A 27,541-nucleotide genomic window follows, 5' to 3' on the forward strand; every position below is an offset into this window, starting at 1 on the left:
ATTACAAATGATATGTTATTGTTTTGGAGTAGCATATTGTGTGATTGAGAGGACCTCAGTTAACTCATTTCACTGTAAAACATGCCTGGTGACATGTTTTAATGTCGAGCACTGGTCATTTCAGTATGGAGTTAACAGCTTCCTGCTTCCAGACTCCGCCTTTGATAGAACTCGCTGCCGGTCTGAGGGCCCCACGCTGGCTCCTGTGTCTTTAAGGAGCCATGTAAAGAGGGCGTGTTCAGCGGGCAGCAGGCTCTGTAGTGAGCGCAGTGAGCGTGGAACAGAAGCACACTTTGTGAGGATGCGGTGTCAGCTGCGGTGAACGTGTCTCTGGAAGCAGCTGGTCCGGTTGGTGTCGCAGCAGACAGGAGTGATCTGCTGCGGTTCGATACACGCGCCCCTCGTCGTGGACCTGCTGGGGCCTGAGGAAGAGGAGCAGCCGGCTTTATGAATGGGATGCTCGGTAAGTGTGGCGCTTTGTGTCTGTACATGTGTCTGTACATTTCTCTTCCCTGACCTTTTTATTTGTGCTTAGACAGGAGTGAAATAAACGCATTGAACCAGGCTTATTTACTGCAGATGCTGCTTTGGTCAGCTGTTATTGTTCTGTTGCAGTGACCCACCCAGAAGCATCGCTGGAGGCTATTGTGATGCGATCAGTCGGTGGCAGACGCAGGACTGAATCAATCTGTGAAAAGAAGCCATTTGTTTTTAGTCTGCTTAATATCTGCTGCTTTGAAGCTTTTCTTTGTGCTGTTGCTGTCGCGAGGTCTGAGTTAGGCCCAGTCTGTCAGAAACCACATCATCATCAGTATTAATATATTATTATTTAGATGGACTGAAACTGAACTTGCACCGGATGTTATGAAATGTCCCACGTGTGCTTGATGCTGGCTGTGTTTGTTTTTGTTTTTTTTACATGATCAGAATCACTTTTGTGCACATTTGATTTATTTGTGCAGAGCCTGCTGGGCTCAGTTTGCTTGATGAGCTTCTGTGAGCAGCAGGATGTAGCAGGCCTCAGCTCTGCAGGCCCTCTCTGTCTCCACCACTGATAAGAACTTCGAAAGAGATAATGTTATCTGGGGGGTCTTGTTGTGTGGGATCTCTTTTGTGTAGCGACATATGACCTTCTGAACACACGGGGTTGTGTAAGATGTCAGATTCAGGTTGCAATTTGCAAACAAGGAAGCCTCGTAGCTTAGATTCATGTGTCCTAACGGTCAGGCTTGTGTACGCTTCTTGTGACCATTTCAGAAGCTCTGCTTGCTCTGCTGTTTCACAAATCACACTCCTGCAGGAGAAGTGTTAGTGCCTGAAGGTGAAAGTTATGCCTCCTCCTTGTGGTGTTGGACACTGTGCCAAGCACTCACTCACTGGGCACAGCACTCTGGCTCACGTCCTACAGGAAACACAAAGGTGAGCAGATGTATTTAATGGGGAGATAATCAGCATCTGAGACACTGTGGTAAAGCCACGCAGCAAACTGTTATTTTGTGGCCACTGAGTGAACAGTCCTGCTCCCATGTTTGAACATGTCCGCAGCTTGTGCGAGGCTAAGTGTGTGTCCCGTCCAGCCCTTCACATTCCAGGAAATACCAACATAAACTGTTATTTTTTTCCTGGAATGCCTCAGAGGATGGTGATAGTGAAATTCTGGATTGTTACAGGGGACGGACAAGTCTTCTGAGAGATGTGTAGATCAAACAACACTTGGCTTACTTTTCTATATGATTTGAATGTAATGTTTTTATTAAACAGATCAAATGCTCTGAATCCCCAGCAGTGGTTTGCAGGGGATACACATAAGCTCAGTGGAAACTTGAATTGTGACAGTTCATCAGTTCACTGCCACTCGTACCCTTTTTTACGACATTGTTGTCTCCTCAGATTATAAGGGCGTCTCATGTGTCAGTGTGTTTGTTCCTGTGTCGTTTGTTTGGCTGCTTTGTTTTCTGGTCTTATCCAGCATGCTGCTTTGTGACCCCCTCACGCTGGGGCTGCCTCAGGGAGTGTTTATTCTCTGCTGTTTTCCTGCTTCCTTGTTACTAGATGTAAATACTGCATACACAATTGAAGCAATGCACAATGTCTGGCTCATGACTGCACATGTATTCAGAGATTTAGTGTTATAGGTCAGTCTTTGTACAGAGTGTCCATCTGCTGGCACAATCTGCCATCTTGTATTTTCTGTCACTGGCTGCTCCTCTGGCCTCCCACCACCGTTTTCCCTCTTGTTTTTGGACTCTGTAATTATTACGTTGCCGCACTTTAAAGTAAGAGTGTGTATAATTTTCCTGCATTCTTTCCGTCGGGATGTGCAGGTATCCTTTTAAAGGGTTCATCTTACTTTTACACACACCTCAGAGATACAGACACCTTCAGGCTGGAGCCGTCATCGGATGTTGTGACTCGGCTACTGGTCGCGTTCATCCCCTAAAAGAATTGCTAAACTTTAAAACCCTCCATGTACAGTGAGCTGCTGTTGCACAGACACAGTGTCTACTCCAGTTCAGCGCTCTGCAGCTTATTAAAAAGTGTGTGTTGATGGAGATACTGGCTGTTTGTTTGGATAGCCCATCTGTAATACAGTATAATGGAGCGAAGCCTTGTTTGCGTTATGAGTTGTCAGGAAGGGCAGGCTGGGGAGATTTCCGGAGAGATGGGAGGCTGTACTGCCTCATTTTCTCCCTGCCCTTCCTGTGGACCTACCCCCCAACACGTTTCTCCATGAAAAGCCTCCATCATGCAGATACACTTTCCAATCAGAAAGCATCAGAGATGATAACAGAGCAGGGATGAATACCATTGTTTGTGTATAAAGAAAAAGCCATTGTAGAGCCATGATCATGTTTATCCATCTCTGTCACCGTGCAAAATACTTTCCTGGAGGTGGAGTTCCACATTTTTGCCTGCCGCCCACTGTTTGTGTCTGTAATAAAAGCTGTCAGCATCATCACAGCGGAGGACGGAGAGAAAGAGATGAAGAGTGTCATGTCTGCAGGCATTGTTGGCTGTAAATGTAGAGAAGACAAGCCATCTCCTCGGGTAGCACAGGTCAGATGGTACATGTCTAGCTGTCTCGCCGCAGGCCTGCTTTCTGCCAGGAAGTGTTTCATTGGCTGTCGGGGCTCTTTTGAAAGTTGCAGTCTCGCCGGCCTTCATCTATCACTTTTCCTTAGTCTTGCTAAGCTGGCGTGGGCTGCTTGAGGCTTTAATTCGGATGAGTACCAGCGACACTAGAAGTGACAAGTGCTGCTTTTTAACATAGCTACAGCGTTGCATGCTGTGGATTGGCAGTAAGTTCCCTCAAATATTCCACAGAGGCCTTTTCACACTGAATAACAAACAACCAACAACTACTAACATATGGCTCTTGTCTTCAAGGGTACAGTCATTATTCATTGCTGGGTCAAATGACTTCATGGAGTCAGGAAACACTTGAGTAGAACTTCTGTTTTTACACAGCTGTGCTGATAAATTCTAGCAGTTTTTGGCTGTGCTGTGTGTTAATTTACTCTGAACTATGAAATTCTATACCTTAACCTACAGTGCCTCCATCACCCCTCCAACCACCTAGGGGGGAGTTTGTGGCTGTCTTGGGTGACTTCTATTGACAACCTTGTGCGTCCTGTGTGTGACAGGATGTGTGTTGTATTTTTGTCCTTACCAATCTTACTAAACACATCTGTCAGTTATTGCGTTCAGCGCTCATGATGTATTTTTTTTTTTAATCAACATTGCAAAACATCCCATTTAAAATGATGTAAACCAGTGAAAAGAGGCAAATCTGTTAGCTAGAACAAGAACAATTAACGTTTTAAGTTTTGCATGTCTAACTGCCAGATGCACATCCTGTTCAGGAGCTCTTAGCTTTCTTGGGGATGTGACTGATGAGGCCAGAGAGAATCCGAGCTCTTTACATCATATTCTGCTAACACCAGTAGCAAATGGCATGTGACTTTGGTGCCCCAAATGGACCATTTAGCAAACAACTAAAAATTGGCTTTCATTTAAAAAGGAGGGTTGTGTTTGTTAATGCTCATTATAGCAACATATTTATCTCAGAGGGCATCATCTGCTTGATGTCTGCTCTTCCCCATTTGTGTGATTGAAAGATAATGTGATTTCCACTGTTTGTCCTTTGGCTGCTCCTTTCTAAATGAGATATTCAGGCCTGCTAACTGAATTGTATTGCAGATACCTATCTACTGCAGACCATTTGTCTGCTTAATTACCATGGTGTGAGAGCCTGTGGTACCAACAACTGTACATGTTTTGCATACATGAGGGAATAAATGAGATTTCGCTAACAATAGGAGTAGATTTTAGGCAGGATCCAACAGCTTCCTTTTGGTTTTACACAGGTTTTCGGTGCATGCTGCGTCCCACTCCCTCATGTCATTTCACCCTCAGGTCATTTAGCCGTTCATTCAGGTCAGTGACTTCAAATGATGCAGACAGGGAGCCTGCAGTAGCCCCATTCCTCTTACCCAGACAGTAAGCACACACAGGATGATTAAGCCAAAGAGGGTGCATCAATACTGACGGTGCTCTAGAAGCTGAGCGTAATTCATATTTGATGGTGTGTGTTTGGGGCTCAGTGAGGGAGCCCTTGTGTATTGAGAGAGATTATTGACAAAATGTTAGGTTTGTATTAAACATAAATTATCTAGATGGTCGATATTTCTCTCTGATCTTGATCTGCAGTGTTTGTTGTGCATTTTAATTCTGTGTGTGTCGGTTAGCTAAGCTAGAGAACCTTAATGATGGATGGTGATTTTTGCCACACTTTGTTCATTTGCTCTGATGTAGCCTCTGTTTATAACATTAAAAATGACTGCAGCCTTGCTGTGGTTTCTGCTTTCCACAAAAAGACACATATTCAAGATTTTTGATATTTTTTGATTCTTTGATATTTTTAAATGCTTTGTAGACCCTGGTCTACAGATCTGAGATGGTGAGAGAAGTAGTGACAGTATAAAATAAAAAATCTAGCTGCTTTACTGCTGCTTTTTACTTGGCAGTTGAGAAATACCACATCTCCAACAAGGCAGGTCAGTGCAGTGTCCCAGCATACACTGTCAAGATGAGATGATGCAGATGTTCGCTCAGCTTGTCTCACATTTTGTGCCTGCAGTGGACCCTGCTGAGTGTTGTGAAAGTCTGTTTATAAAGTCAATTCCCTCCCTCCTGCTGTGACCCCATGGTTCCCACGCTTGCTGCTGCCTTCTCAGGCCCCTTTTCACTTTTTTTAATCCAGATATACACCCACTCCTCTATACACACACACACACACTCTTCCGCAAAGTTTGACAAGGATATAAATATAGCTGCAGGTCTGTGAATCTGGTGAGATGTGATGCAGGCAGCAGTCTGATTTCTGCTTCTACATCCCAGCAATAGGCACCATTGAGCTCAACACGGTCTCATCCAATTATGTAAAGTAGTGATGTACTTAACACTTCTATATTCCATTGTAAACTAATTGATGCAAAAGTTAAAAAAGCCCATGTCAGTAGGAAAAGGGGCAGCAAATGGCTTAAACCCACACAAAGCTGCAGCCTCCAGGGCCAGTCAATCTCTATAGACTCCTATGTTAAAATGTCAGGATTTGGCACAGATATAAACATGATTTACAATCTGGTACAAAAACCGTTTTGGTCTCCACTGATTTTTATGGATTTTTATCACGTCATTCATTTTAATTGTAAGACCTTACATTTCTTGCAGCTTTCTGCTTCCCCAGTTGCTCACCTTCCTCAGCTCCACTCATGATCCACATCTTTGCAGCTGAGGTGGACTCCGATGCTGCCAACATGGCTTAGGTGGCTTCGTCCATAGTTATCTACACTTAACTTTTACCCAGGAAACCCTAGTTTGTGTCCCCATTATGACATTGTTGCTTTATTTCTGTGAGGTGGTGCATGACACGATGTCACAAATACCACAAGAAGTAGGCAGTGAAACGCCACTAATTAAGGTTAGGCATTAAAAACAGGGCAGGTTGTCATGTTGGCTGTTATAAAAATGTTTTCTGTCAGTCTGTACAAAACCATATGTTAAATTACGTCACTATTTAAGAAAACATGCTGCAGGAATGATACATAGCTCCAATTGAAATGCATTAGTTTAAAATTTGTGCTGCCTGTCATGACAAAAAAGGAGAGCGTGCGTCAGCGTGCACGAAGCACTTTATTCAAAATGACATGACTGTTCTCATGATGTGATGAGACTGGCTGGGTTGTTCAGCTCGATCGTGGCCTGGGGTGTGGGATATAGAGGAGTGGGACGTGGGCTTTCACCAGCTCCACTTGTGTTGTTATGCCACCCAGTGATGCATTTCTAACCGGGTGTGAATTACTTTCCAAAACAGGCAGCGTAAACATGTCTTTTGAAGAACAAGTGAACATTTAGATGTGGGTGGAAGGTGTGCTGGAAGTTTTCACAGTAGTGTTGACGAATGGAATGAATGAAATCTCATATTAAAGGCTGTGTTTGAACTGCTTTGTGCTTCTAAACCTGAAACCTTGTGCAGCTGACAGGAAACACAGTTGCTTGCATACAGAAGAGAGTTACTATGGAAACCAAAGCAGGTGAGCGCTTCAACAGGAAGAGGAGTAGAGGCTCGGGGCGGAGACAGAAGAACGAGGTCAATGCACTAAAAATCCTGCCACATTAAACGGTCTCATGCACTCAGGCGCTTATGCTAAATCCTTTGTACTTTTATATCTTGTGAAAGCTCGGTTGTTAGATCCAAATTAGAAGTTAAGATGCCGACAATGTTAATATTTTTGGTTGGTAAATGAAGAAAGAGGCACAATGTGCAAGGTAAGCATCTTCTTCAGGCCTGCTTACATGTAACCTGAGAGATTTTCCACCACATCCGTCTGCAGGCGCCCTTCATGCTGCAGACCACCATGGCAGTGTTCTTTTCATGTGTTTTTATATATATATGTTGGGATGGATGGTTAATGAGACGCCCTCCTGTCCTCCGGTGTGCCACCTGAGGAAGCTGCAGCGTCTGGCTGGCAACCTGCAGAGAGGCTTCCTCTGTCTGGTTTTTCAATAATGCAGATTTTCTATCAGCTGTCACTCACAAGGCTCCAGGGGATTGTTGTCTAAGAAAAGAAGGTGGATCAGAAATATTTTCTAATGTCTGTACCATCAAGACAGGGGTGCTATTGTTCTGTTCTACCTAGAGGATTACTGGTTACTGCAGTCAGAGTTGTAGCAGAAATCCCTTCAGCCTTCTGCTTCGTGTTGGTCTGTGGTATGTGTTTTGCTCTCAGTTATGAGGCTGTTTCAAAGTCAAATTTGTGGTTTCCCCATCTTTTTTTCTGGTGCATTTTTAAAGAGGTCATCCCATGAGATGTTGGAAGATTGAAGCTTATCATTATAGAGCTACATAATTGATAGCTTCAGCTCTTCAATTAGTGGAACATTTGAATCCCTAGAAATGTTTTTGTATGTGTTTAATGGGATTCAACAGCTAAATGAAAATTCTTTTCAACATAACAAGCTGTGGTAGTTGGTTGGACCCACTGTAAAAACATATTTGAGCTCTGACGTCTTCTGACCTTAATGTTTTAACTATGAAATTAAAGTTTGACATGATTTTTCTTCTCTGGCTCAGAATTATTTGAGATTCCAACCTGAGATTTTCCAGAAATTAAGTTAAAAATATTTTAAAAAATATTTTTTAATTTTTAGTTTCTGACTGTAATACTGCCCCATGATTGGTGGCCTGTCCAAGGTGTACCTCACCTCTTGCTGGGATAGGCTCCAGTGACCTTATAGCCCCGAACAGGATACATTTGAATTTGAGCTTAATTGTTTTTGAAAGGATTCATTGTAATGTAATGTAGAAGTACCGGTAACTGTGTCTGAATAGGTTCTTGTTAATTATTTGTATTTTCTTTTCATTTTTCAGGTACCCTGGCTTATTGGATTTAAGAATCAACATTTATTCCAAGACTCCTCAAACCCTTAAATCAACCACCATGCCGATTTTAAAGCAGCTAGTGTCCTCTTCCTCCCAGACCAAGCGTCGCTCTCGCATGGACCTGACCAGGGAGATGATCAGCGCCCCCCTGGGTGACTTTCGCCACACTATGCATGTAGGCCGCAGCGGTGATGCATTTGGAGACACTTCTTTCCTCAGCACGCGCTCAGGAGAACCTCCTCCTGAGACCACATCCTTCCCCCGCTCTCCTCGGCCCGGCCTCCTCTCACGCACCTTCAGGAGCAGCAAGCGCTCCCAGTCGGTGACCAGAGTCGACCAACAGAGAGACAACATGGTGCTGTCTGGAGGGTCGCCAACTTACGTGAAAAATGCAATGTCTCTGCCCTTCCTCAATAATGAGGATAGAGAGGACAGCATGGTGGCAAAGAGTCTGTCTTCGAGCCCACTGAAGGAGCATGGGGAGGTGGATGGCAGAGGTGCAGCAGCAGCACACATCATAGAGCTGCAAGAGCGCAGCTTTGGTGAGCTGACAGAGCTGCCGGAGAGCTCCTATCACTATGGAGGTGGAATGAAGCATGCAGAGTCTGTCATGTCCTTCCACGTTGACCTGGGGCCCTCCATGCTGGGTGAAATCCTTGGTGTGATGGAGAAGGAAGATGATGATCTCGGCTATGAGGAGGGCAAGAGCAGCGAGGGCCAAGCCTCCCCGCCTCTGAGCGCCCATGGAGAGGGAGAGGAAGAGGAAGGCGTGGAGAGAGGACAGGACGAAGACACAGAGGAGAAGATGGTAGCAGACGACACATCGGCACACCTGTTGCAGCAGAATGAGGTCTCTGTGCATGCAGCTACCTCTATTGATCTGAGGCCTGAGGATGGAGGCCCTTACACCCCGGAGTACACCCCTGAGATACGACCCAAACATTTGCAGCACCTGGACAGCTGCTCCATGTCCAGCTCTGGATCTGCAGCTCTGGATGAGAAACCTAGCCAAATGTATGCAGGCGACACAGACAGTGCCACATTCAGCGCCCCGCCAGAGGAGGAGAGCAACTTCTCCTCCTTCCTGGATGATGAAGATGATGAGATCCGTGTATGAGAATTTAAAATATTGTGGAAAAATAGAGTACGTAAATGGTTGATGTGAAACTGGCAAGTCCTTTGACACTGTGGATTTGCACTTGAACCAGGAGAAGACACTGTAGTGAGGTACTGTGGGGATGGGATTGTCAAAGAAGATAGAAGAACTTTTACTTTGTAGGCTTACAAAGAAAGTGTGACTACTCCTTTAGGATGAGCCCAATCTGTCAGAGAGCCTCCGCTGTCTTTGAACACTGAGGGAACTTACATGGAAGAGCAGACACTTTTTGAATATGGAACATTCCAAAAGTAAGCAGGGAGTGTTGGTTAGAGAGGAAAAAACACGTTCCACAACTAAACCTCAGCTTACCACTCTCCCTCTCACTTGACATGTCACATGTGCTTTTCTCATTTGCTTTGTCTCTCCTCTTCTCGCCGTGCTCTCTCTCTCTCTCTCTTCCTCTCTGGCTGTGGGACATGGTGAACAGAAGGCCTTTGTCACAACAGGATCACTGGTGGGTATCTTGTCACAATAAAGGGAGCTGTGTGTGTGTGTGGCACTGGAGTGTGGGGCCCTGCTTTGAGCCTGCTTTCATCTGAAAATATTACAGTAGTGCCACAGATCTATCAAGAGATCTTGCACAAAGGCTGCCATTTCCTGCTGCAAGGCCCCAACCAAAGTCCTGTTTTACTTCAGTGAGAGCTAGTGGTTCACAGCTATTAGAGATGCATATAAAACTCTCATGACCACACTGTTTATCTGTTTTCCATTGAACAGATTTCTTTTTCTGATGCCTTCTACGATTGGGCATCATTTGAAGTTAAACTGAACAGAGTTTTATAACCACTTCCTTCCTTCCTTCTGTTTCTTTGAACATCCGAGCAAATGCAGTTGTGCAACCAGAAAAGTGCAAATGATACTCATTAGTCAACGATCCACCTTTAAGTTTAAACAGCTTCCACTGCTATGTATGAGTGGGCACAATTAAAGCAGACACTACTAGTATTTGGTGATTTTTTTTTTTTCGTCTTATTTTCATCTGCCATGTTTGTTTTATGTCTGTTTGAGTGGATGAAAAAGAAGCCAGCAAAAGATGCACAAGCCTTAAGAAAAGATTACTGTTTGTGCACAGTCCTTGCAGCCTGCCTGTGTCTCTTGCATCATTTAAGAAGCCATGACCACAAGTGTTGAGGCAGAGTTGCACCGATTAGTTTCACTGCCTTTCACTGAAACTAACATGTGCCAAAATCTAATTTTTCAGCTAAAAATAGTTGGAGTGGTGGAGCTCTCTTTTGGGCGAGGTCTGTCAAATGCTTTTCATCGTTGAATCCAGGTTTAAGAATAATATTCTAAGATGTGATATCCTGCAAGAAAAATAAAAACTAAGAATTTGCATAACTGGATCTTTAACACTCACACTACACAGTATATTCAGGTAACTTTGGATGTTCATTTTGTGTGAATGAGATGTACTCTGTGTGTATTCTGCCTTACTGTTTGTATATTGACAGCCTCTTTTCTGTATTAGCTAAAATAACCTATATTTTTCAATAAAAGAAAGCAATAATAACTTCCGTCATATACATTTTTATTGCTGTTTTGTGACATCAGACTTTAATATGTGTGAAGTGCTGCTCGGACAGCAGTATTAACAAAGGCATTTTTGAGTGCCTCCTCTGTTTCCTGTCACTATTCTTTGGCTCTCCCAGAAGAGGAAGGAAGGAAGCAATTGAGACCTTTAGCAGCCCTAACTGGACATGTCTACAGTACACCAGCTGCCAAACATCAGATGACTCAGGGATAAATGTACATGACTAAGAGTCAGTCAGTAAAGAGTAAAGACAATGTCTAAAAAAGTAAATTATTAGTTTAAATTGTTTTTTTTTATGTCTTCATAAAAAAAGCAACCTTTGATTAATTAATACATTTCCCAGATATGTTTATGATAATGTATATATGGATGTATTTCCCAGCATACGTCACATTGTTACGTTTATGCTATCGGTACACATTGCCTGCAATCATTGTGGAACCAATGCAGAAATCTGTGTTAGGTGGGGGTGGTGGGGGTGGTGGGGGCATGGCCAGTGCAGTGGACCTTCACTCAAGACTCCGGGGTTTGAGTTCCTCTGACACCACGAGCTGTTTTGTTTTCATGTGCTGTTGCTTTCACTCATGGTTGGGGTTAGGCATGAGATTACAGGATAATGCTACCATGGTGATAAGAACTTTACCCTGTGGACACACATAGAGATGCAAGCCAGAGAAATATGTTCTGTTTTTAATGACTAAACTATCAGCACATGTCTTCCTGTTTAGGTCTGTTTCTTTACAGGGCCATTTTATAAAGTACACCTTGGCAGGTCGGACCCCTTTCGATTTCAGATCCTGCATTCATTCTTTGTGGCATATATCCACAGTGGACCATCAGTAGCTTCTCGTCCTGCTGATTTGAGGTTGGATGAGCCTGGTCACCAGAGAACAGGATCCTCCTCGTTACCATTGACATCCTGTCACTTTTGGTTTTTACGGGCCATACTTTAGCGTTTCACGCACTGCTGAGCCCCTCACAGCTCGGGCAAAGTTCACCGCACTACGTTTTGTTAACACTCGCTGCAGACAGTACAGGTCTGACCCTCCATCCCTGCATCTAAATGCTGAAAACACTGCCCCAGTGCTTTTTTCATTTTGATTCAGTCTTTCTCCTCCACTTGGGGCGACGTTTAATCTCGTTCCACTTTCAGTTTTTCACAGTCGCATATCCCGCTGTTCAGTCTGCCTGGGGGCTGGAAAAAGTCGTTATTCTCACACTTGTGGGCCGTTTATATTGATTGTGTGGTCAATTCAAACCAGTCGGTGTATTGATCCTTCTGGTGTCTGCCAGTATAAAGTCATTACTCTTCTAGACAAAAGACTACATCTTCACCACTCACTTCTAAGTTTATTCTGAAGATGCTTAATCAATTCTTGTAACTGAATTATACTGTATTATTCCCCTGTGCTCCTACACTCTGTAGATCAGTGTTTCTCAACCACCTTAACAACTTTAACTTAGTGCCTAAACTTAGTGCAGGCAGTGTGTGTGTGTGTGTGCGCGCGCACGTTCCGCTGTGCCCGATACTTAGAGCAGAGAATCCAGTGTAAGTGTGTCTGTATAATATTATATAGATTTATACTAAACCCAGTATAGGGATATATAATTTCAGCAAAATGAATGGGCTAATGGATAGAGCCTGAGAGTTTGGTAATACACGTTGCTATTGTACTCATAAAAATAATGTTTTACATAGGTTACTTATTATCGCACGTACCTTTATGACATGGTAAGTATATATTTATATCTTTACTTTTTTAAATTAAAGTTAGGTATCCTTTTGGGTGGTTATATAGTGCTTTACAAGCGAACAAACCTGTAGGGCACACAGCGAAGCTGGGTTGAGTGGTTTGAACCAGTCACGTGATTCCCTTAGGGGACGTCATTGGTCACATGTCTTTTTCTGCACCATAGCAAACTTTGAAGCAGTGGTTCCAGTTAAGGCTGTTTTCACCCCTGGTCCCTTTTAAAAGAACCAAACTCAGTCCTCTTTAAGTGGTCCAAAAAGTGGACCAAGAGAAAAGGATCTCAGTTCTTTTGGTGTTCACACTGTGAGTTTATCACTAACAGGACCAGGTTGTCTTTCTGGTCCAGTTCAGATTTGTTGGGGCCTCAGTCCTTTTTCTGTTCACATCAGGCCCTCCAGAGCTCTCGGACCCCCACTGCACTGAATTCTGGGTAGTTTTCACTTGAAGCAAAATGTCTGCTGCTGTGCTGCCTCCTGCTGTGTTTTCAGATTAAATTAGTGCACATTCATGGGTAAATAGAGATATTCATTACATATGAGCACAAAAAGGAGACTACAGTTATTATTGGGGGTCTGAATGACTTGTTTATAAAATGTAAATTGTTTTGAATCTATATAATTATAATGATTAAAGTCTGGGTACGATGGGAGTATTCACCTGCGTAAAAAATGTGTCATTGATCTGAGTTCCTTTAAAGGGACCAAGTGTGAAAACACCCTCAATCTCATCTCAGAGCATCGGTGTCAGACAGCCATCACTAATAATAAGCTTTTTGTTTGTTTAAACCAGAGGAGGGATCAGCTACACGAAGACTTTTGACTACTTACAAGTTTCATTTGTGTTTAAATGTCTAATATTATAGGCCCTAGTAATACATAAGTGATGCATGTTGTATGTTTCCTGTACAAATATTGGAAATACATGAATATTTATTAGGCTACTAGTAAAATAGTGTTTGTGTTATATGAATTTTGATTCCGGGCCTCATGTCAGTGTCTATAGTCCAGTGGTTCTCTGGTAAGTCTTGAGGGGCACTGTCCAGTTACTTTTACTTTAGTTAGGCTTTAGTTTAAGGAGATAAACAAAAGACTCCCGTTTTCGCCAGTTTCCCTGTTTAAGACAGCTTTTTGACACTCAGTCTGGTAAAGGGGTGTGTCCTGCAGGGAATGTGACATCACGGTCATGTGACTATAACATCACTAACAATCTTTATCTATATGCCATTGGTAGTTTAGTCACTTGTTAGCAAATATCACCACTTTTTACGTGATTTAATAAGGCGATTGCTATTAAATTCAGTGATCAGTGAAATTAAAGTCTGAGCGAGTGAACTACAGAAGCTACGGACTGTTAGAGAGGAACCTAACTGCTAATGCATTAGAGACTCTGCATGTGTAGCATGGAGTTACCATGTGTGCTTCACTTTGTTAAGTAGTTATGGTTCCCACCATTTCTGTTAGCTCAGTTAGTCTTCCTTTAAAGTGTGTTTCAGCATAAGTTGTCCATATATTTTAAATTTGTAAAATGATCATTTCCTACAGTCCAGAAAGGCAGACAAAATCCTGATAATGTTCAAATTGAAAAGATTTTTTTTACCTTTCCAACAATTGATTTCACAAGATAAGATAAGATAAGATAAGATAAGATAAGATAAGATAAGATAAGATAAGATAAGATAAGATAAGATAAGATAAGATAGCAGTTAGCAGTTAGTACAGAGTATAAGTGTCACTATAATCCAAATCAGAGTACAGTATGCAGTACATCAGTTTGATCCTCCACCATTCAGTGCCTTTTTTGTGTGTGGTGAAAGAATGAAGAAACAACGGGCCACACCGACAGGAGCCTGGGGTTACTGTTTGTCACATGGCTTTCTTTCTATTGTAGTCTGATTAATTACTTTGATGAAAGCCTCCCTGCATGTTTCCCTGTCTGACATTATGAGTACCTGGACCATTTGTTTGATCTTGTGTATTCCAGGTTGATCAGCTGCCCTCTGTCAGCGACCACTCATTAGTAGCATTTGAAATGGAAATAAGTGGGAAGCGGCTGAGGTGCACCCTGGCTCTGAATACGTATTCTGAGCTCGGGAGAATAGAATGTGTGAATGGCTGCTCATTATCAGAGGCCAAATGTCACGCTACCTGGATGGAGTCACCCGTCTTTTTCAGTCATTTATTCATGCTAGTCCATCTGTCCATGCTGTTCTTCAAACCCACTGTTCTTTCCATAATGAGCTGCATGAATGTGTCCATCACAAACACACACCAGTTGTTTCCTGCCTTTGGATTTGTTCCCAGAATGCTCTGTCCCACCAGCTGATGGGAGAACATGGCTCTTTATGATGAGAATCTGGCTACAGTGGCCTTTTGGTTCATGCTCAAGCTGTTACTTTTTGACATATTTTTGAGTCCCAAAGGGATAAACGTGACCACATCTTCTTATATGGTACCAGCTGACCTCTTTCTCTCTCTCTCTCTCTCATCCAACATTCCAACATTGTTATTCAAAACTGGTCAGTGGAGGAAATGAGAGGATCCACTGTGACATGATGATGCATATAGATGTTGCATTTGTGTCACTGATGTTTCTCTTGGGCATCCTGTTGTGATATATGTACTTATACATTACATGAATACTTATTGGTTGAATGGCAGGGTTTCTGTAGAAGTAACAAAAACCTCTCTTGTGATTTTTCTTTGAAGGCTGCATGTCTGACGTCGTATTAAGCACGCTTCTTATCAGTTATGTCGACTTTTGGTGCTTGATATTTTCAAATCTTTCTCAGTTGACATTCATGATGCATGATGCCTTTTGACATTGCCATGATCCCCTGTTTGGTTGGGTTGGTTATCATTTAATCCTTGGTTTCTGGTTGTATCTCTATTTATTTTGGATAAATTGTATGTTTCCTCGGGTTTGGTTATGGTTCCTGTTTTATTTTGAAAGTCCTTGTGTGTCCTTGCTAGTTTTACTTCCTACTGTTTTTCCTCTGTGGTGATTGCTGCCCTGCCCTAAATGTGTTTCACCTGTGTTAACCTTGTGAGTTTGTTTTACTCCCTGTGATGTCCTTGTTTTGTTCCCTGCCTTGCCTGTCTTTCTTGTGGGTTTCCTATTGTTTTATGTGCCACCTGAGATATGATGTTCATGTATACTGACTACATGTGATATGGTCAAAGGTACTCTTTAATTGCATACATAACTGAGCCTTAAAACAATAGTAGACGTAAAGGTACTATTTGCTCTTTGTCTTAAATATAAATACCATGAAAATATATTGTGCATGTTGTAACAACATTGGCAGGTTTTGCAGCTTTTTACATCTGCTTTACAAGCTGTTGCTAGAGATGTATGCGAATATGTAGTCAGATTGCATTCAGATAACTCGAAAGTAAGCAAAATGGCCTACTGTTAACTACCATAGGTGGGCACCAAGCTCAGCAAAATGTGGTTCTTTCCATTTCCTTTTCATATCACATATAGACTGTGTGACATCACACATGTCCTAATTTTAAAGTCAGATAAAGTTAGTTGTGCTGCAAATGTGCATTTCACAGTCAAAATTAGGGCATGTTCTGTACAAGTGGATCCCATGAGGACACTGAGCTGAAATGTAAAAATGTGACAGATTGGTTGATGTGAAGCTAATTCTGTCTTTCTCTGTCCCCCTTTAACTGTGTGGGTGAATGTGTGTAAGTAAAATATATCTGTCTAGTTCCTGGCAGTGAATCCACAGAACATGAGTAAAAAATGTTACAAAACAAAATGAACTTTAGAGATCTCTGGATAATAAATGACACCTTGATATTATTGATGGTGGATGACTAAATATAAAAACCTTTTAACCAGGTTTTTTGCACGTGTCCCTAAACGATGATCCGCCCACTGCTGTGAATTTAAATGCTGATGTCTTTTTAGGTCTGACAGTATTTATGATGAGGGCAAATGAACATGTTCCAACAGTAACTCTCGCTACCTCTGATTAGACTTTCACCTTCTCCCTATAAACCCTTCAACCTGTTCCCCTCTGCTCCTTCCTGTTTGGCTTGCTTAACATCAATGTGTTCTGGCCTGAAATAAGGAGATTACCCCGGCACCTGTCCCACCCTCCCCCAGATTTTCAGCATGCTTGCACCGGATCAGGTTCTTCTTCAAATTCTTCCCTGTAACTTATGCTCTTATGCATCCCAATTATGTCTCTGTTGTGGGTGAGAGAATCAGGTCATTTCTACACTGTGAGATCGCTCACAGATCACTTTGTATTCAAGACCATTCAAGTAGCCCTACACAGGACTGTTCTGTGCAACATAGTTGTCAGCAGAGTCTAGTACGTACATATTTGTTTGTTATAAGGTTTTATTAATCCTCTCATATGTCAGAGAAAATATTCCCAATTCATCAGAGGAATTATTTTTCTAACATATTCTTGAAGTGTTTTATGATTCATGAAGGAAAAGCCACTACAAAATAGAATAATTTATTTTCATTGAGCTACCATGAATATGTGCATACTGCTTCCTTGATGATGTATACAGTGATGTTCACAGTGGAAATTTGACAGATGACATTTGTGGACCTTTACTGTTATACAGTTTATACATTATGGGTCCACCCCCAGCACAGCAGAGACCCAGTCAGTGTTTGTAAAGAACCTGTATGTTCAAAAGTGTGGTAGAAAACATCTAAAACTTCATATGTTCTGTTACCGTAGCATAAAATTGAAAACATATAAAGCGTGAACACACATAACACATGACAATCGCTGGTGATGGATTACACAGATGTCTTCTGTTGTTGTCTATCCCTAAATAAATTAATAACTTAGCTGCCCCCTTTTCTAATCAGCCTAATCATCAAACTGAGACTAAATACATGCTTTGTTGTTTTCAGCTTCTGCTGTTTGTAACCATGTCTTTCCAGTAAAGAAAATAAAAATTCTGGAAAGATATCAGTGTGGGGGCACATTGATAGTACCCTGACAGCCAGACGCTTTGTTCTGTAGAACTATCAGGGAAGTCATCCAGGGAAAGTCTTGAAGCCTTGGAAAGGCAGATGATTGGAATGACTTTTGGTCAGTTACTGTCTGTCACGAGTCAACCAATCAGATCAACTCACTACAAGGACACAGAAGCTGATGAGGATCTTTTAAAGCTGGCATATCGGTAGAGATTTTTGCATCCAAAACATGCCCAAAAATACAGGACACTGATTGGTCTGACCAACTGGTGGTTTGACTACAAGCACATAGCTTGAAGCTTGCCAAGATACATTTGCATAAGTTTTCTCATATGTCATAAAAGTCCAGCTGCTGATAGACCGCTTCCTTGAGTGCTTTTGTTTGTATGTTGGTCGATGATCTGCAGTGTTTGCAAGGACATGGTGATATGTATATTTGTAAAGGGAAATGATTACTGTTGAAGTTGAGCTGCTGATTGGTCAGAAACATTGGCAGTTTGATGTGCATAGCCTAGAGCCTGGAAAGATGGATTTGTGTGTGATCTCACAAATTCTTACTAGAATCAAACAGCTGCACAAGGTTACCCAGAAGCCCCATGCTTGATGCAGTTAGCTGTTAGCATATTAGTATCGTCCGTATGAAAAAACATGTACATCAGAGGTGAAGGTTTGCTTCTTGGTTTGAAATCAGCATTACAATACAATGATTTTGTAGCTTTGTTTCACACTCTCACTGCCACTCAGCAGCCTAAATTAAAGCTAAAATGCTAAATGTCAGCTAATTAGAGCGTAGTGACTCCTGCGGTGGGTGTGGGGGGATGCGTATCATTTGAACCAATACGATTTGTGCTTTTAGTCCTCAGTCATTTTCTGTGAACAACATTAAAGCAAACAGATGCATAATTAGTTTTGCGTATCTACTGACATGAGCACCAGCACACAATCAACATCCTCAGACTACAATAAAGGTGCCACAATGCTTTAATGTGAGTCATAACATTGTCACTAGTGATGTTCTGAAAATGAGAGCTTGTAGCTGATTGATATAAATACCTGGTAAACAACATGAGACGAGAAGCCTACATACAGTAAACATGTAATGCGGTTCCAAATATGTTTAGGCAGAGTGAGAAACTCCAAATGCTCGAATGAGTCCATTTTCTCACTCAGTTGTCCTCATTCCAGCTGGGGTTTCCATTGTTTCAGCAAACCAAGTGCCCATATATGCTGCTAAGGTGGTGCCTCTCCATAAAGCTCTCATATTCAACAATGATACAGTGTAAAACTGGATTTCTCTTTTCAGAACGTCTTCTGTTCTCCAATAGTTCATCTTTCAAATAAATTCACTAAGCAACACAGAAAAAAAACTTCAAATGATTGTCTTTTCATAAAATACATATCACATAGATTAACAACCCATACGCACCAAACACAATCATTCACACACTCTTCACAGAGGAGAAAGCACAATTTAAGATGCCTGCAATGCTTAATATTGAGCAACAACTCTGTCAGTAAGACAGAACAAAAGATTTCAAAAAAGAAGAGCAAAATACAAATAAACCAACAACAACAAAATCAAAGACTCATCCCCGGGGTCCTGTTGTTATTGGAATGAGAGCTGTGTGTCAAACAAAAGAGGAGAAGCCTGCGGTAGGTGCCTGAGTGGCAGAACCCAGGCTGCTGGGGGGCCGGTACAGGGTGCCATGTTGGCTGGGGGGTTCAGAGGACAGCAGGGAGGGGGTGGGAGTCCGGCTTCCCTTAGGCCTAAACAGAGTGCCCTGGCCCTGGCTCTGGGGCTGTGGGGATGGGGTGCTCTGGGGGAGCAGAGGTGGGAGAGGTGGCACGGGCGGTGGGTGCTGCCGCGACTCCTGTTCCACCAGGGGCTCGGGCTGGGAGTAGCCGTATGCCGGTGGGCGAGAGACGCCCTTCTGCTGCCGCCGCCAGGAGTTGTAGTAGGTGGGGTCGCTGATATAGTGGTTGACAAAGGAGTGGGTCTTCTGCCGGCTCTGATCCATTTCATATTCGCTGTCGCTGCCCTGTCAATCCAACAGGAAAGACTGTTACAAGTCAGCAGTAAGACAATCTGTTGGTGTTTTCAAGTCACGACTAATCCTCTGTCAAAATACAGCAACACAACTGCAAGTCTATCTATCTAGTCTATTTCATAGAGGGAGTCACAACTTCTACTGACATCGAAGCTCACCCATAGTTCTGTGGAGCACAAATATGATAAGTGTACACAAGGGGGCCCTAGAATTAGACAGAGGGGAAGATTAGTTTGCTTTTATTCTAATAATAAAGATTCTACGTACAGAAAACCCTTAACAGTAATAACTGTGTTTGTAAGATGAAGTGCACTCTTCTCATGCTCATGTGCTCAGTACAATGTATACATCCTGGTTTTTTTGATTATCTACTTAATGTGTTCATTGTTGCTATGTTCTTTGTGTCATACATGTTTTACCACAAGTGACAAACAAACAGCCCTTTTGATTTGCCTGTTCCCTGCATGTCAGTGTGCGTATGACATTAGGTCGCCTGTTTGGAAGAAAAGACCACAGTGATACAGTCTAGCTCAGCCACAGCTAGCCAGCTAAGATTTACTTGCTTACCTAAAGGCTAAGTAGAACTATCTAAGCAGAAAACTGCATTTTGTCTGGTTGGTAAATATCTTGTTAAATTATGTGCTATGTTGTCATGGAGCTAAGTTGCAGCTAGAAAAAAATGCAATGCTACATAATATAGGCTAAGATGGGTAAAATCCAATAATGCAGGAAGCAAGCAAAGCTTAGCCTGCTAGCTGTTATATACTTAATGCATTGATTTGCTGTTGTTTATTTTGATGGTAACATTATTTGATAAATTAAGTATGCACTAGCCAGGCAATGTATGAACACACAATATTTTACTAATAATAACATTACCAAGCTACAAGCTAAGCTTAGCCAGCTAGCTGATATGTACAAAGACTGCATTTATTTAGTGTGGTTGACTGTGGAATCTTAGTTAAAATATACTAAACTCATTTCATTTCGAATGCCAGGACATTGAACATGGTGTTTGTGTGTAAAAACCCTGCTGTTCCGCTTTCACTACGTTTGATGAGAAACACAAACAGCTACAGAAAAAGACAGCAAATTACTCTTACAGAAACATTTGGCACATTTGTGTGCCTGGAACGTGTTCGCCCATTGACTGCTCTATTGAAACACTACACAGCTTAACAGATGTTGAAGCACCATCTATTTGCACAAGTGGCAGGTAAACAGTGGGAGTCTATGCACAGGAAACAAATAACAGCAGTTTGCGTCTCCCGGGAGAGCAGTGTTTGCTGCAAATGGGTTGAACAATGTTTTGACTGTGCAGGTAGCAGACAAATGGGCATGGGAGATGAGGCCTGAGAGTGTGGGAAGACAGATGTTCAGAATCTACTACAATGGGCTCCTCCGCCTCTTCTATCTGTCATCCCTCGTCACTTCCAACCTCCTGTCTCTTTATTGGGTCGACATATTCATCATCACACACATACTCTGAACATGATGAGCCAGCAAGCACAGATTAACAAACGATTTCCTGTTTGAGGAGAATGAATTACATGTAAAGATATTTCAACAAACAGGAGACATGAGAATCGGCTCTGCGCTTCCTTCCCATGGGAGAAATCAGTATTAAAAGATCTGGCAGATGTCAGCAATGATGGGGCTTTGCTATATTTTTCTGAGGTGATCCACTTGAGGCAGACTGACTGTTCTTCCTAATCAGCTGTCTAATTTCTACATTGAGCAGAGAAACGATGATGAGAAAAAGGTGATCATAAAGTAAAGTGGACTAAGAGAAGTACTTTTAGTTTAAAAGGTTATCCCTGCACCCTGAGGACTTTGTCACTTTAAACATTTTTTACTTTTGAAACTTTTCAACTTCATTGCTTATTCCAGACAGGGAGCTGGGACTATAGGCTGTAAGCCAGGGTCACTGCTTACCTGAGAATCAGATATCTCCGAGGGTTTCTCAGTCAGACTGCTGCTCTCCGCTGGGATCAAGTCATTATACTTAGTGCTGACATCCTCATCTGAGTAATGCAGACTGCCAGGACTTGGTCTGGGAGGAGACCTGGGCACATGGAGAGAGTGAAGAGTTATAAAAACCAAGAAAGCAATCAAAAGCTAAGAGTTATATCAGAAAAATTCTCATTTAATCATGACTGCATTGTCATCATGTCAGTGTTGTGAAGTTTTAGTAGATTTTCTCAGCATGGTTCCCGCTCTCTTCACAAATTGTTCTCAGGACAGTTTTGGTGACATAATGCTCCTGTGACAGATGGGAATCATGTATTATTTTACCTTCCAATGACTTAGCAGTCAGAAGAAATGCTTCAGAGATAGCTGAAAGAAACCATTTGCTAAAGTACCTTGTAAAACTATGTGCAACAGAGGAGAAGTGATGCTATATTAATCTTAAACATGAGCCTCACTGAAGGCGTAATGTCAGCTGGCAGCATATTCTTCCAGTCATCCATTCGGTATTCTTAGGTAGTTGTAAAAGAAACAATCCTGCAGTAAAGGCAGTGTCTTAAATTATGAATCAGCAAATAAGGAATGAGTTTGTTTTTTCAGTTACACACACAAATACTTGCTTCTGATTGGTCGTATTTCTGAGGCTAGGCAGAACCATTGCATCACAGAACCGGCTGCTGGTATGGACTTGAGTTAGTTTGTGTCTATTCTGCTGAAGAAGTTTTATTATTTTTATTTTAGGTCAACATAAGTATGGACTATAACAACCGACACATTCATTTGGAAATCTTGTCTTATCTTGCTCAATAAAATTCAACATTAACGTTACCTAGCAAGCAACATTTGTTGATCTTGCCCAGCTAAGCAACATAGTGTGGTAACGGGGATGTTTCCATTCCCATGACTGCCGGAAAAAGAGGTGTAGCGGAGCCCGCCTTTCCCTGAGGTGACCTCTGTCACCTGCGGGAGGACACCGATGGGAGCCCGAGGACATAAGGGTGGGGGGCGTTGTCGTTGCCGGGACAGGATACGTCTTGCGTTTTAACCCCTATATTAAATTTGTTACTGTTTTGTGTAGCTATTGTTGCAACTTATTGTTTATGTGAATTTGAATTTAACTCCTTTTTCACAAAGTGGCTCTGACCACTGCTTGCTGTGGTCCCTTCTGGCTGCTGTGTCCCTTTGGAACTGCTGAGGCTTCGTAGTGTGTGTGTGTAGTGGGTCCCCTTTTTTGCATGTTGTTCCTTCATCTGTTTCCTCACACACCAAAAACAAATAAAACAAAGGAGTTGATGATGTGCTTCTAAAATTTGTAAGCCTGCATAGCAACTCCAAACATGAAGAGACATTGATTATGAAAATGATGCTTCAGACCAGCATTGAATACTGTATCACTAAGCTACTGCACTGTTTCCTTCTCTTTTTAAAAGTGCTTGAGTTCAACCCCAAACACAAACTAGTTGTCATGAGGGTTCTTTGAGGTGATTAGCACTGAATGACTGCACAGACTGAGCTGGCTAACAAGGCATGGATGTGAAGCTCTTATAAAGGGCAGGTCAAGTTAAAAAAAATACCCATAGTTTCTTTTGGCTGCGCTCATTAAGTCCTTGAAGTGAAGCATCTGCACAGACAATTCTTCTTCTGCTGCAGTAATGACCGCTGCTGCATTTAAGGTCTACTGAGACCGAACTGGAGCTACATCAGTGGGTTCAGTAGCCCAGGCTAATACATCATTAAAATACGAGTGCTCGTATTTTGTTTTTGGTAAAAAAAAGAAAGAATTACATAAACTAGGCATGAAAATAAATGTTTGAATAATCTGAAGTGGAAAGCACTGTGTGTGGTGGGGGTGGGGGTCTGGGGGGGACCAGACAAGCATAAAACGCTGTGATGTCAAGTGAATATTAAAGCACCGAGCAGACAACCTTGACAACCTCTGAAGTAAAAATTAATATGTAGAGATAGAGAAGTCACTGGGAATGCCAAGAACAAGCTTAGAAGACACAACATGACAACGGCCATGAAAGGGGTGACACAACAAAGGCATATCTCCTCTAGGTTAAAGGGGATGACGTGAGGGGGCAGACTGTGGAAAAAAGACATTCACATATGTCTAAAGTCAGGTATTTAAAGGATGGTGAATGTAGAGGAGGAGGAGGGACGATGGATCCTCAGCTATGAATTATTTAGGAGTATTTTTCCTCTTGCCTTATTGGGCTAATTCATCCTTCTTTCACTCACCCGTTCAAATATCCCACAGGGAGCCCTCCCACACTCTTCCTCCAGAGTCTACAGATCATTAGCAAACACTGCACTACCAGATTGGAGCTCTTCAAAGAGAGGGTACTACTCAAGGGCCTTTGATCCCCCCTCTTGGCCTTCTCGGTCAAGGAAAAAAAGCAGCATATTCCCCTGTCCTTTAATGCACCATAATGTGCAAAAACCAGCATCTTTTTCTGTGCCGCAACACTAACTTTGAAGTCATCCCCCGAACACGCAGCCATGACCTTTGTCTCTTCCTGCCACAGAGATTGTGAAATTCCTCCATCTGATGTTTGCCCAAACATTACCAAAGAGCGGTCACCAAAGTCCTGCTGACAGTAGTTCTCATAACACTGAGAGACTCCAGGCTCAAGGCCAACGAAAAGGAGCCGGTTCTGACCCATCAGCAGCTCTTTTGTCCAAAGCACTGACAAAGAGTGCATACAGAAGCGCTTGAATGCTAATTATCCTGCCTTGTGCTACCCCATATAAAGCTTCAGACAGACGCTGAATATCAAGTTGATAAGAAATAGAACGAGATCAGGAGCTGGACACCTAAAGGCTTTTTTCCTCATGCACATGATTAATTCTACTTCTAATTATTTAATGAACAGACAATTATGCTTCAGAAATGGAATTGTTGCCTTCAGGACATGAATAGCCAGCTGGAGTACACTAGCTGTGTGAACTGACCGGGTGTAGATGCCGTTTTTGCGGCAGAAGGAGTTCTTCACAGAGAGGCGTCTGTTGTTCAGCTCCAGGGCTGGGAAGCGTCCCTCGTCCAGGCGCACCATCTCTCCGTGTGTCAGAGGCAGAGCTGTGCAGTTAGAGTGGTTGCCTGCACAGGGGTATGAGGACAACACTGTGTGGGTCATAAAGTGAAAAACATAATTTGTAACGTAGATTTACTTTCAGCCATTTGATTGGACACATTTCTGTCAGCCTTAAGTCACACGGCCTTTTTAACTACATTGCTGGGTCCTCCTCAGCCTCCAGTAAGAGGTCAGCCCTGTTTACTAACCCCAGCAGTAGTGGCTCTGTGTTGAATGCTGACTAAGCTGAAAAGTCAGTGGTATGAGGTTTTAGGACAGTGTGATCTGACCCTTCACTTTTCCTCCACATCTGCCTCCTGTCTCACTATTTCACCTTAGATGACTGGACAATGTGTCTATAACTTCTCATGACTGAGCTATTCGGTCATCCCGAACCTCCACATTCTCTGTTGTTCTCCCCTTGTATTTTTTGACAGTCCTTTGTTTGTCAGATGTGAACGAACCAAGTCATACTGTGGGAGTGTGAGGGGCCCTGTGAACATCTGATCCTTTAAGCCAATCACTACCCTGTGTGCATGCATGAGTCTTCTTTGACTCATGACTCTTGTGTGATCGATGTACCTTTGTGCACAAGACTTGGGCCAGCCTTGTGCATGTGAGCAAGCAAATGACCATTTCATGACCCAATGACCCACTAATTCTTGGCACCTGGTTCACCTGATTTTTGTGCAAACAATCAAATCATATTAAACAGGTGTCAGTGTACATCTAAGACAGCCATAGATTGGTTAAAGTCATGGCTGAGAACTAGCTACTATCAGTCATGCGAGTGTCCAAGTCACTGCTACCGCCTGGTAACAATATAAGAGGAAGACAGGAAACACAAATATATTTCCCACAGTTTCCCATACTACAGTGGATTAACCATACGTCAGGTCAACTTCCCCTATCTAAAGTGTGTCTATTTGAAGACAAAGGCATTCAAAGGAGTCATGTGGGATCCTTTATAAGTGTGAAAATTGGTTTCTTGATACAGTGGTGTGGGAGCCACTTGTGCTGTAGTTTTATATATATATATATATATATATATATATATATATATATATATATATATATATATATATATATATATATATATAATTACTCTCAGTCTGACTAATGACCTGAGCTTTAAATCACAGCCGGGCCATTTATCCTGGTATCGATCCTCACTGCAGTTAAACACAAACAATAATATTTATTCATCCGCCGCTTTCAGCCGTTTCACAGACCTTTTCTCTCATCTTCCCTGTATTCACCAGGAAATCTAATCTAATTGTCTAATTGTGTGAGCATCCACACTCCATTTTGTAATATAGACTTTGGATGTGTAGGCATTAAAATGCAATTCTCAGCAGATTTGTCAGACAAATTCCACTTAGGCAGGTAAAGAAGAAAGAAAGTGAAAGGCAGTGAAAAAGGAGCCATGTCTCCTACCTGAATCTGCTTTTTTGGTGTATTTTTTGCTCTGGCCACGGATAATGAGGATGAATACAAGGAGGAGGATGAAGATAAGCCCCACCAAAGCGATAACCACCAAGAACCACCACTCCTCATAAAAGGGAGACACTTTCTGGGCTGCAAATGTTAGAAATCACAGACATAAGGAAATATGACAGATATTACTATATTAATAGAACAAATTATGTCGGCAACATTACCTGATATGGAAGGGGAGGGGGTGCTTGGAGACCCGTAGCCATAGTCATTGACAGCGATTACCCGAAAATCGTATGTGACGCCTTCTCTTAGCATGTCCAGGTTAAGCGTGTATGATGTCACTTCTTTAGGGATGTCTTTGATCAGGATATCCCACAATCCTTCATCTAAAGTTAGAATGACAATATGTAAATATGTATAAATGAAATCAAAGCTGTACTGTGTACAGATGGTTTGAGTTATTGAACTGGCTTACCAGAGGGTCTGGCCTCGATGACGTATCTCGTAATGGGTGCACGACCTTGATCACCACTTGTCCAGTGCAGTGTGAGAGCGGTACCATATCGGGAAATAAAGGGTTCTCCAGGAGGGCCTGGGGCTCCTTGAGGAGAATAGTGGATAGTTATCAAAGTTGGCCAATTATCTTTGATTGGCTAATGATTTCCTACCTTCTCCAGGCCCTGTGGTGATGTTGGCCTCCACCTCAGGGCCATAGGTGAGCGTCTTGGCCCGGATGCGGAAGTTGTAGGTGACACCATCAGCCAGATCTTTGATTTTCATCCACAGCGGAGCGCTGCCTTTTACATCTACTGTCACTATCTTACTGACACCTGGAGTGCGAGGAGAGGAGTCTGTAATGGAAACACTAAGACTCTAGATGCTGCTTTCTACAAGCGACAAAAAGCCAAGCTTTGTGCAAACAAGCAGAGACCAGACAGACAGACAATCAGACACATCTTTGTAAATATGACAGAAAATGCATACCAGAGACACTAGGACCTTATTATAATAGACTAACTTGTTTCTTTTTCTGCTGTGTTCAGCTTTTCTGTGGCTCTGCTCGCTGATAGCCGAGGGACCACAGCTGCCTCACTTCAGCATTCCACCTCTGCTCCCAATTACTTGACAATCTGGTTCAGGCAACCACACTTAGCCAGCTATTAACCATGTATCTCAGTGAGAGTAGAAGCAATGCAAAGTCCCTCCAGAGCATTCCATCATCTATATTTTTTAAAAATCAGCCATGCCATATATGTTACTGCAGGGCCTATATTCATCTGCAACAAATTAGAGCATGAGGTGAAGCAGCAGGAGTTAAAGGTGGAGTTTGGTTAGGGGTTGTAAGTCACTGCATGAGAAAGCCAGCTGAATGTCAGGACATTGCAGTGAGTTGTTAGGCAGCATGCAGGAGTTTCTCACCATCCACTGGCGTGCAGGGCTCATAAACCAGGCGGTAGCCCTCAATGATGCCGTTGGCCTGCTTGGGCTCTCCCCAGGACACGTTGACTGACGTGGTGGTCAGCTCACTGAAGTGGATGTAGCTGGGAGCACTTGGAGCTTTAGGTGAAGAAAGACAGGAAGAAAGACATGACTACTACTAATACTATTCATGCTGCCATTACTATATTACTACTACTACTACTAACCATAATCATTTTTCAACTTTACA

At 42.5% G+C, this 27,541-nt stretch overlaps 2 protein-coding genes across 4 annotated transcripts in view; one reads left to right on the forward strand and one right to left on the reverse strand.

Annotated features, from left to right (window-relative positions):
• Positions 1 to 282: 282 nt before the first annotated feature.
• On the forward strand, positions 283 to 10,614 carry cdc42ep4a (CDC42 effector protein (Rho GTPase binding) 4a). 2 transcript variants are annotated; one of them, XM_028413084.1, is made up of 2 exons: positions 283 to 463; positions 7,934 to 10,614. In XM_028413084.1, exon 2 carries the CDS (start codon positions 8,004 to 8,006, stop codon positions 9,060 to 9,062), a length of 1,059 nt encoding a protein of 352 aa, XP_028268885.1. In that variant the 5' UTR covers positions 283 to 463; positions 7,934 to 8,003; the 3' UTR covers positions 9,063 to 10,614. The 2 variants fall into 2 exon arrangements, with proteins under 2 accessions (XP_028268885.1, XP_028268884.1); XM_028413083.1 differs by lacking the exon at positions 283 to 463 and adding an exon at positions 6,696 to 6,831.
• A 7,950-nt stretch (positions 10,615 to 18,564) lies between these two features.
• The window catches only part of LOC114439658 (protein sidekick-2-like), a 40,876-nt gene continuing 31,899 nt past the window's right edge, over positions 18,565 to 27,541 (reverse strand). Inside the window, exons 37-45 of one of the 2 annotated variants that reach the window (XM_028411751.1) lie at positions 27,292 to 27,429; positions 26,541 to 26,702; positions 26,348 to 26,473; positions 26,094 to 26,258; positions 25,870 to 26,010; positions 24,314 to 24,458; positions 21,326 to 21,455; positions 19,223 to 19,381; positions 18,565 to 19,159 (exon numbers count right to left, since the gene is read on the reverse strand). In XM_028411751.1, the coding sequence (XP_028267552.1) occupies positions 18,971 to 19,159; positions 19,223 to 19,381; positions 21,326 to 21,455; positions 24,314 to 24,458; positions 25,870 to 26,010; positions 26,094 to 26,258; positions 26,348 to 26,473; positions 26,541 to 26,702; positions 27,292 to 27,429 (1,355 nt within the window). In that variant the 3' untranslated portion in view covers positions 18,565 to 18,970. Of the gene's footprint in view, positions 19,382 to 21,325; positions 21,456 to 24,313; positions 24,459 to 25,869; positions 26,011 to 26,093; positions 26,259 to 26,347; positions 26,474 to 26,540; positions 26,703 to 27,291; positions 27,430 to 27,541 lie in introns of both variants that reach the window. The other variant, XM_028411750.1, reaches the window with a different exon arrangement.

This window comes from Parambassis ranga, chromosome 8 (assembly GCF_900634625.1).
Source record: "Parambassis ranga chromosome 8, fParRan2.1, whole genome shotgun sequence".
NCBI classification, from domain to species: domain Eukaryota; kingdom Metazoa; phylum Chordata; class Actinopteri; family Ambassidae; genus Parambassis; species Parambassis ranga.

What these genes read in the sequence shown, in the direction of transcription:
- cdc42ep4a (XM_028413083.1), top strand. Translation starts at nt 6,806, where the DNA reads ATGAAGAAAGAGGCACAATGTGCAAG. An exon ending in AAAGAGGCACAATGTGCAAG is followed by an intron (nt 6,832 to 7,933) that starts GTAAGCATCTTC and finishes TTCATTTTTCAG; the next exon opens with GTACCCTGGCTTATTGGATT.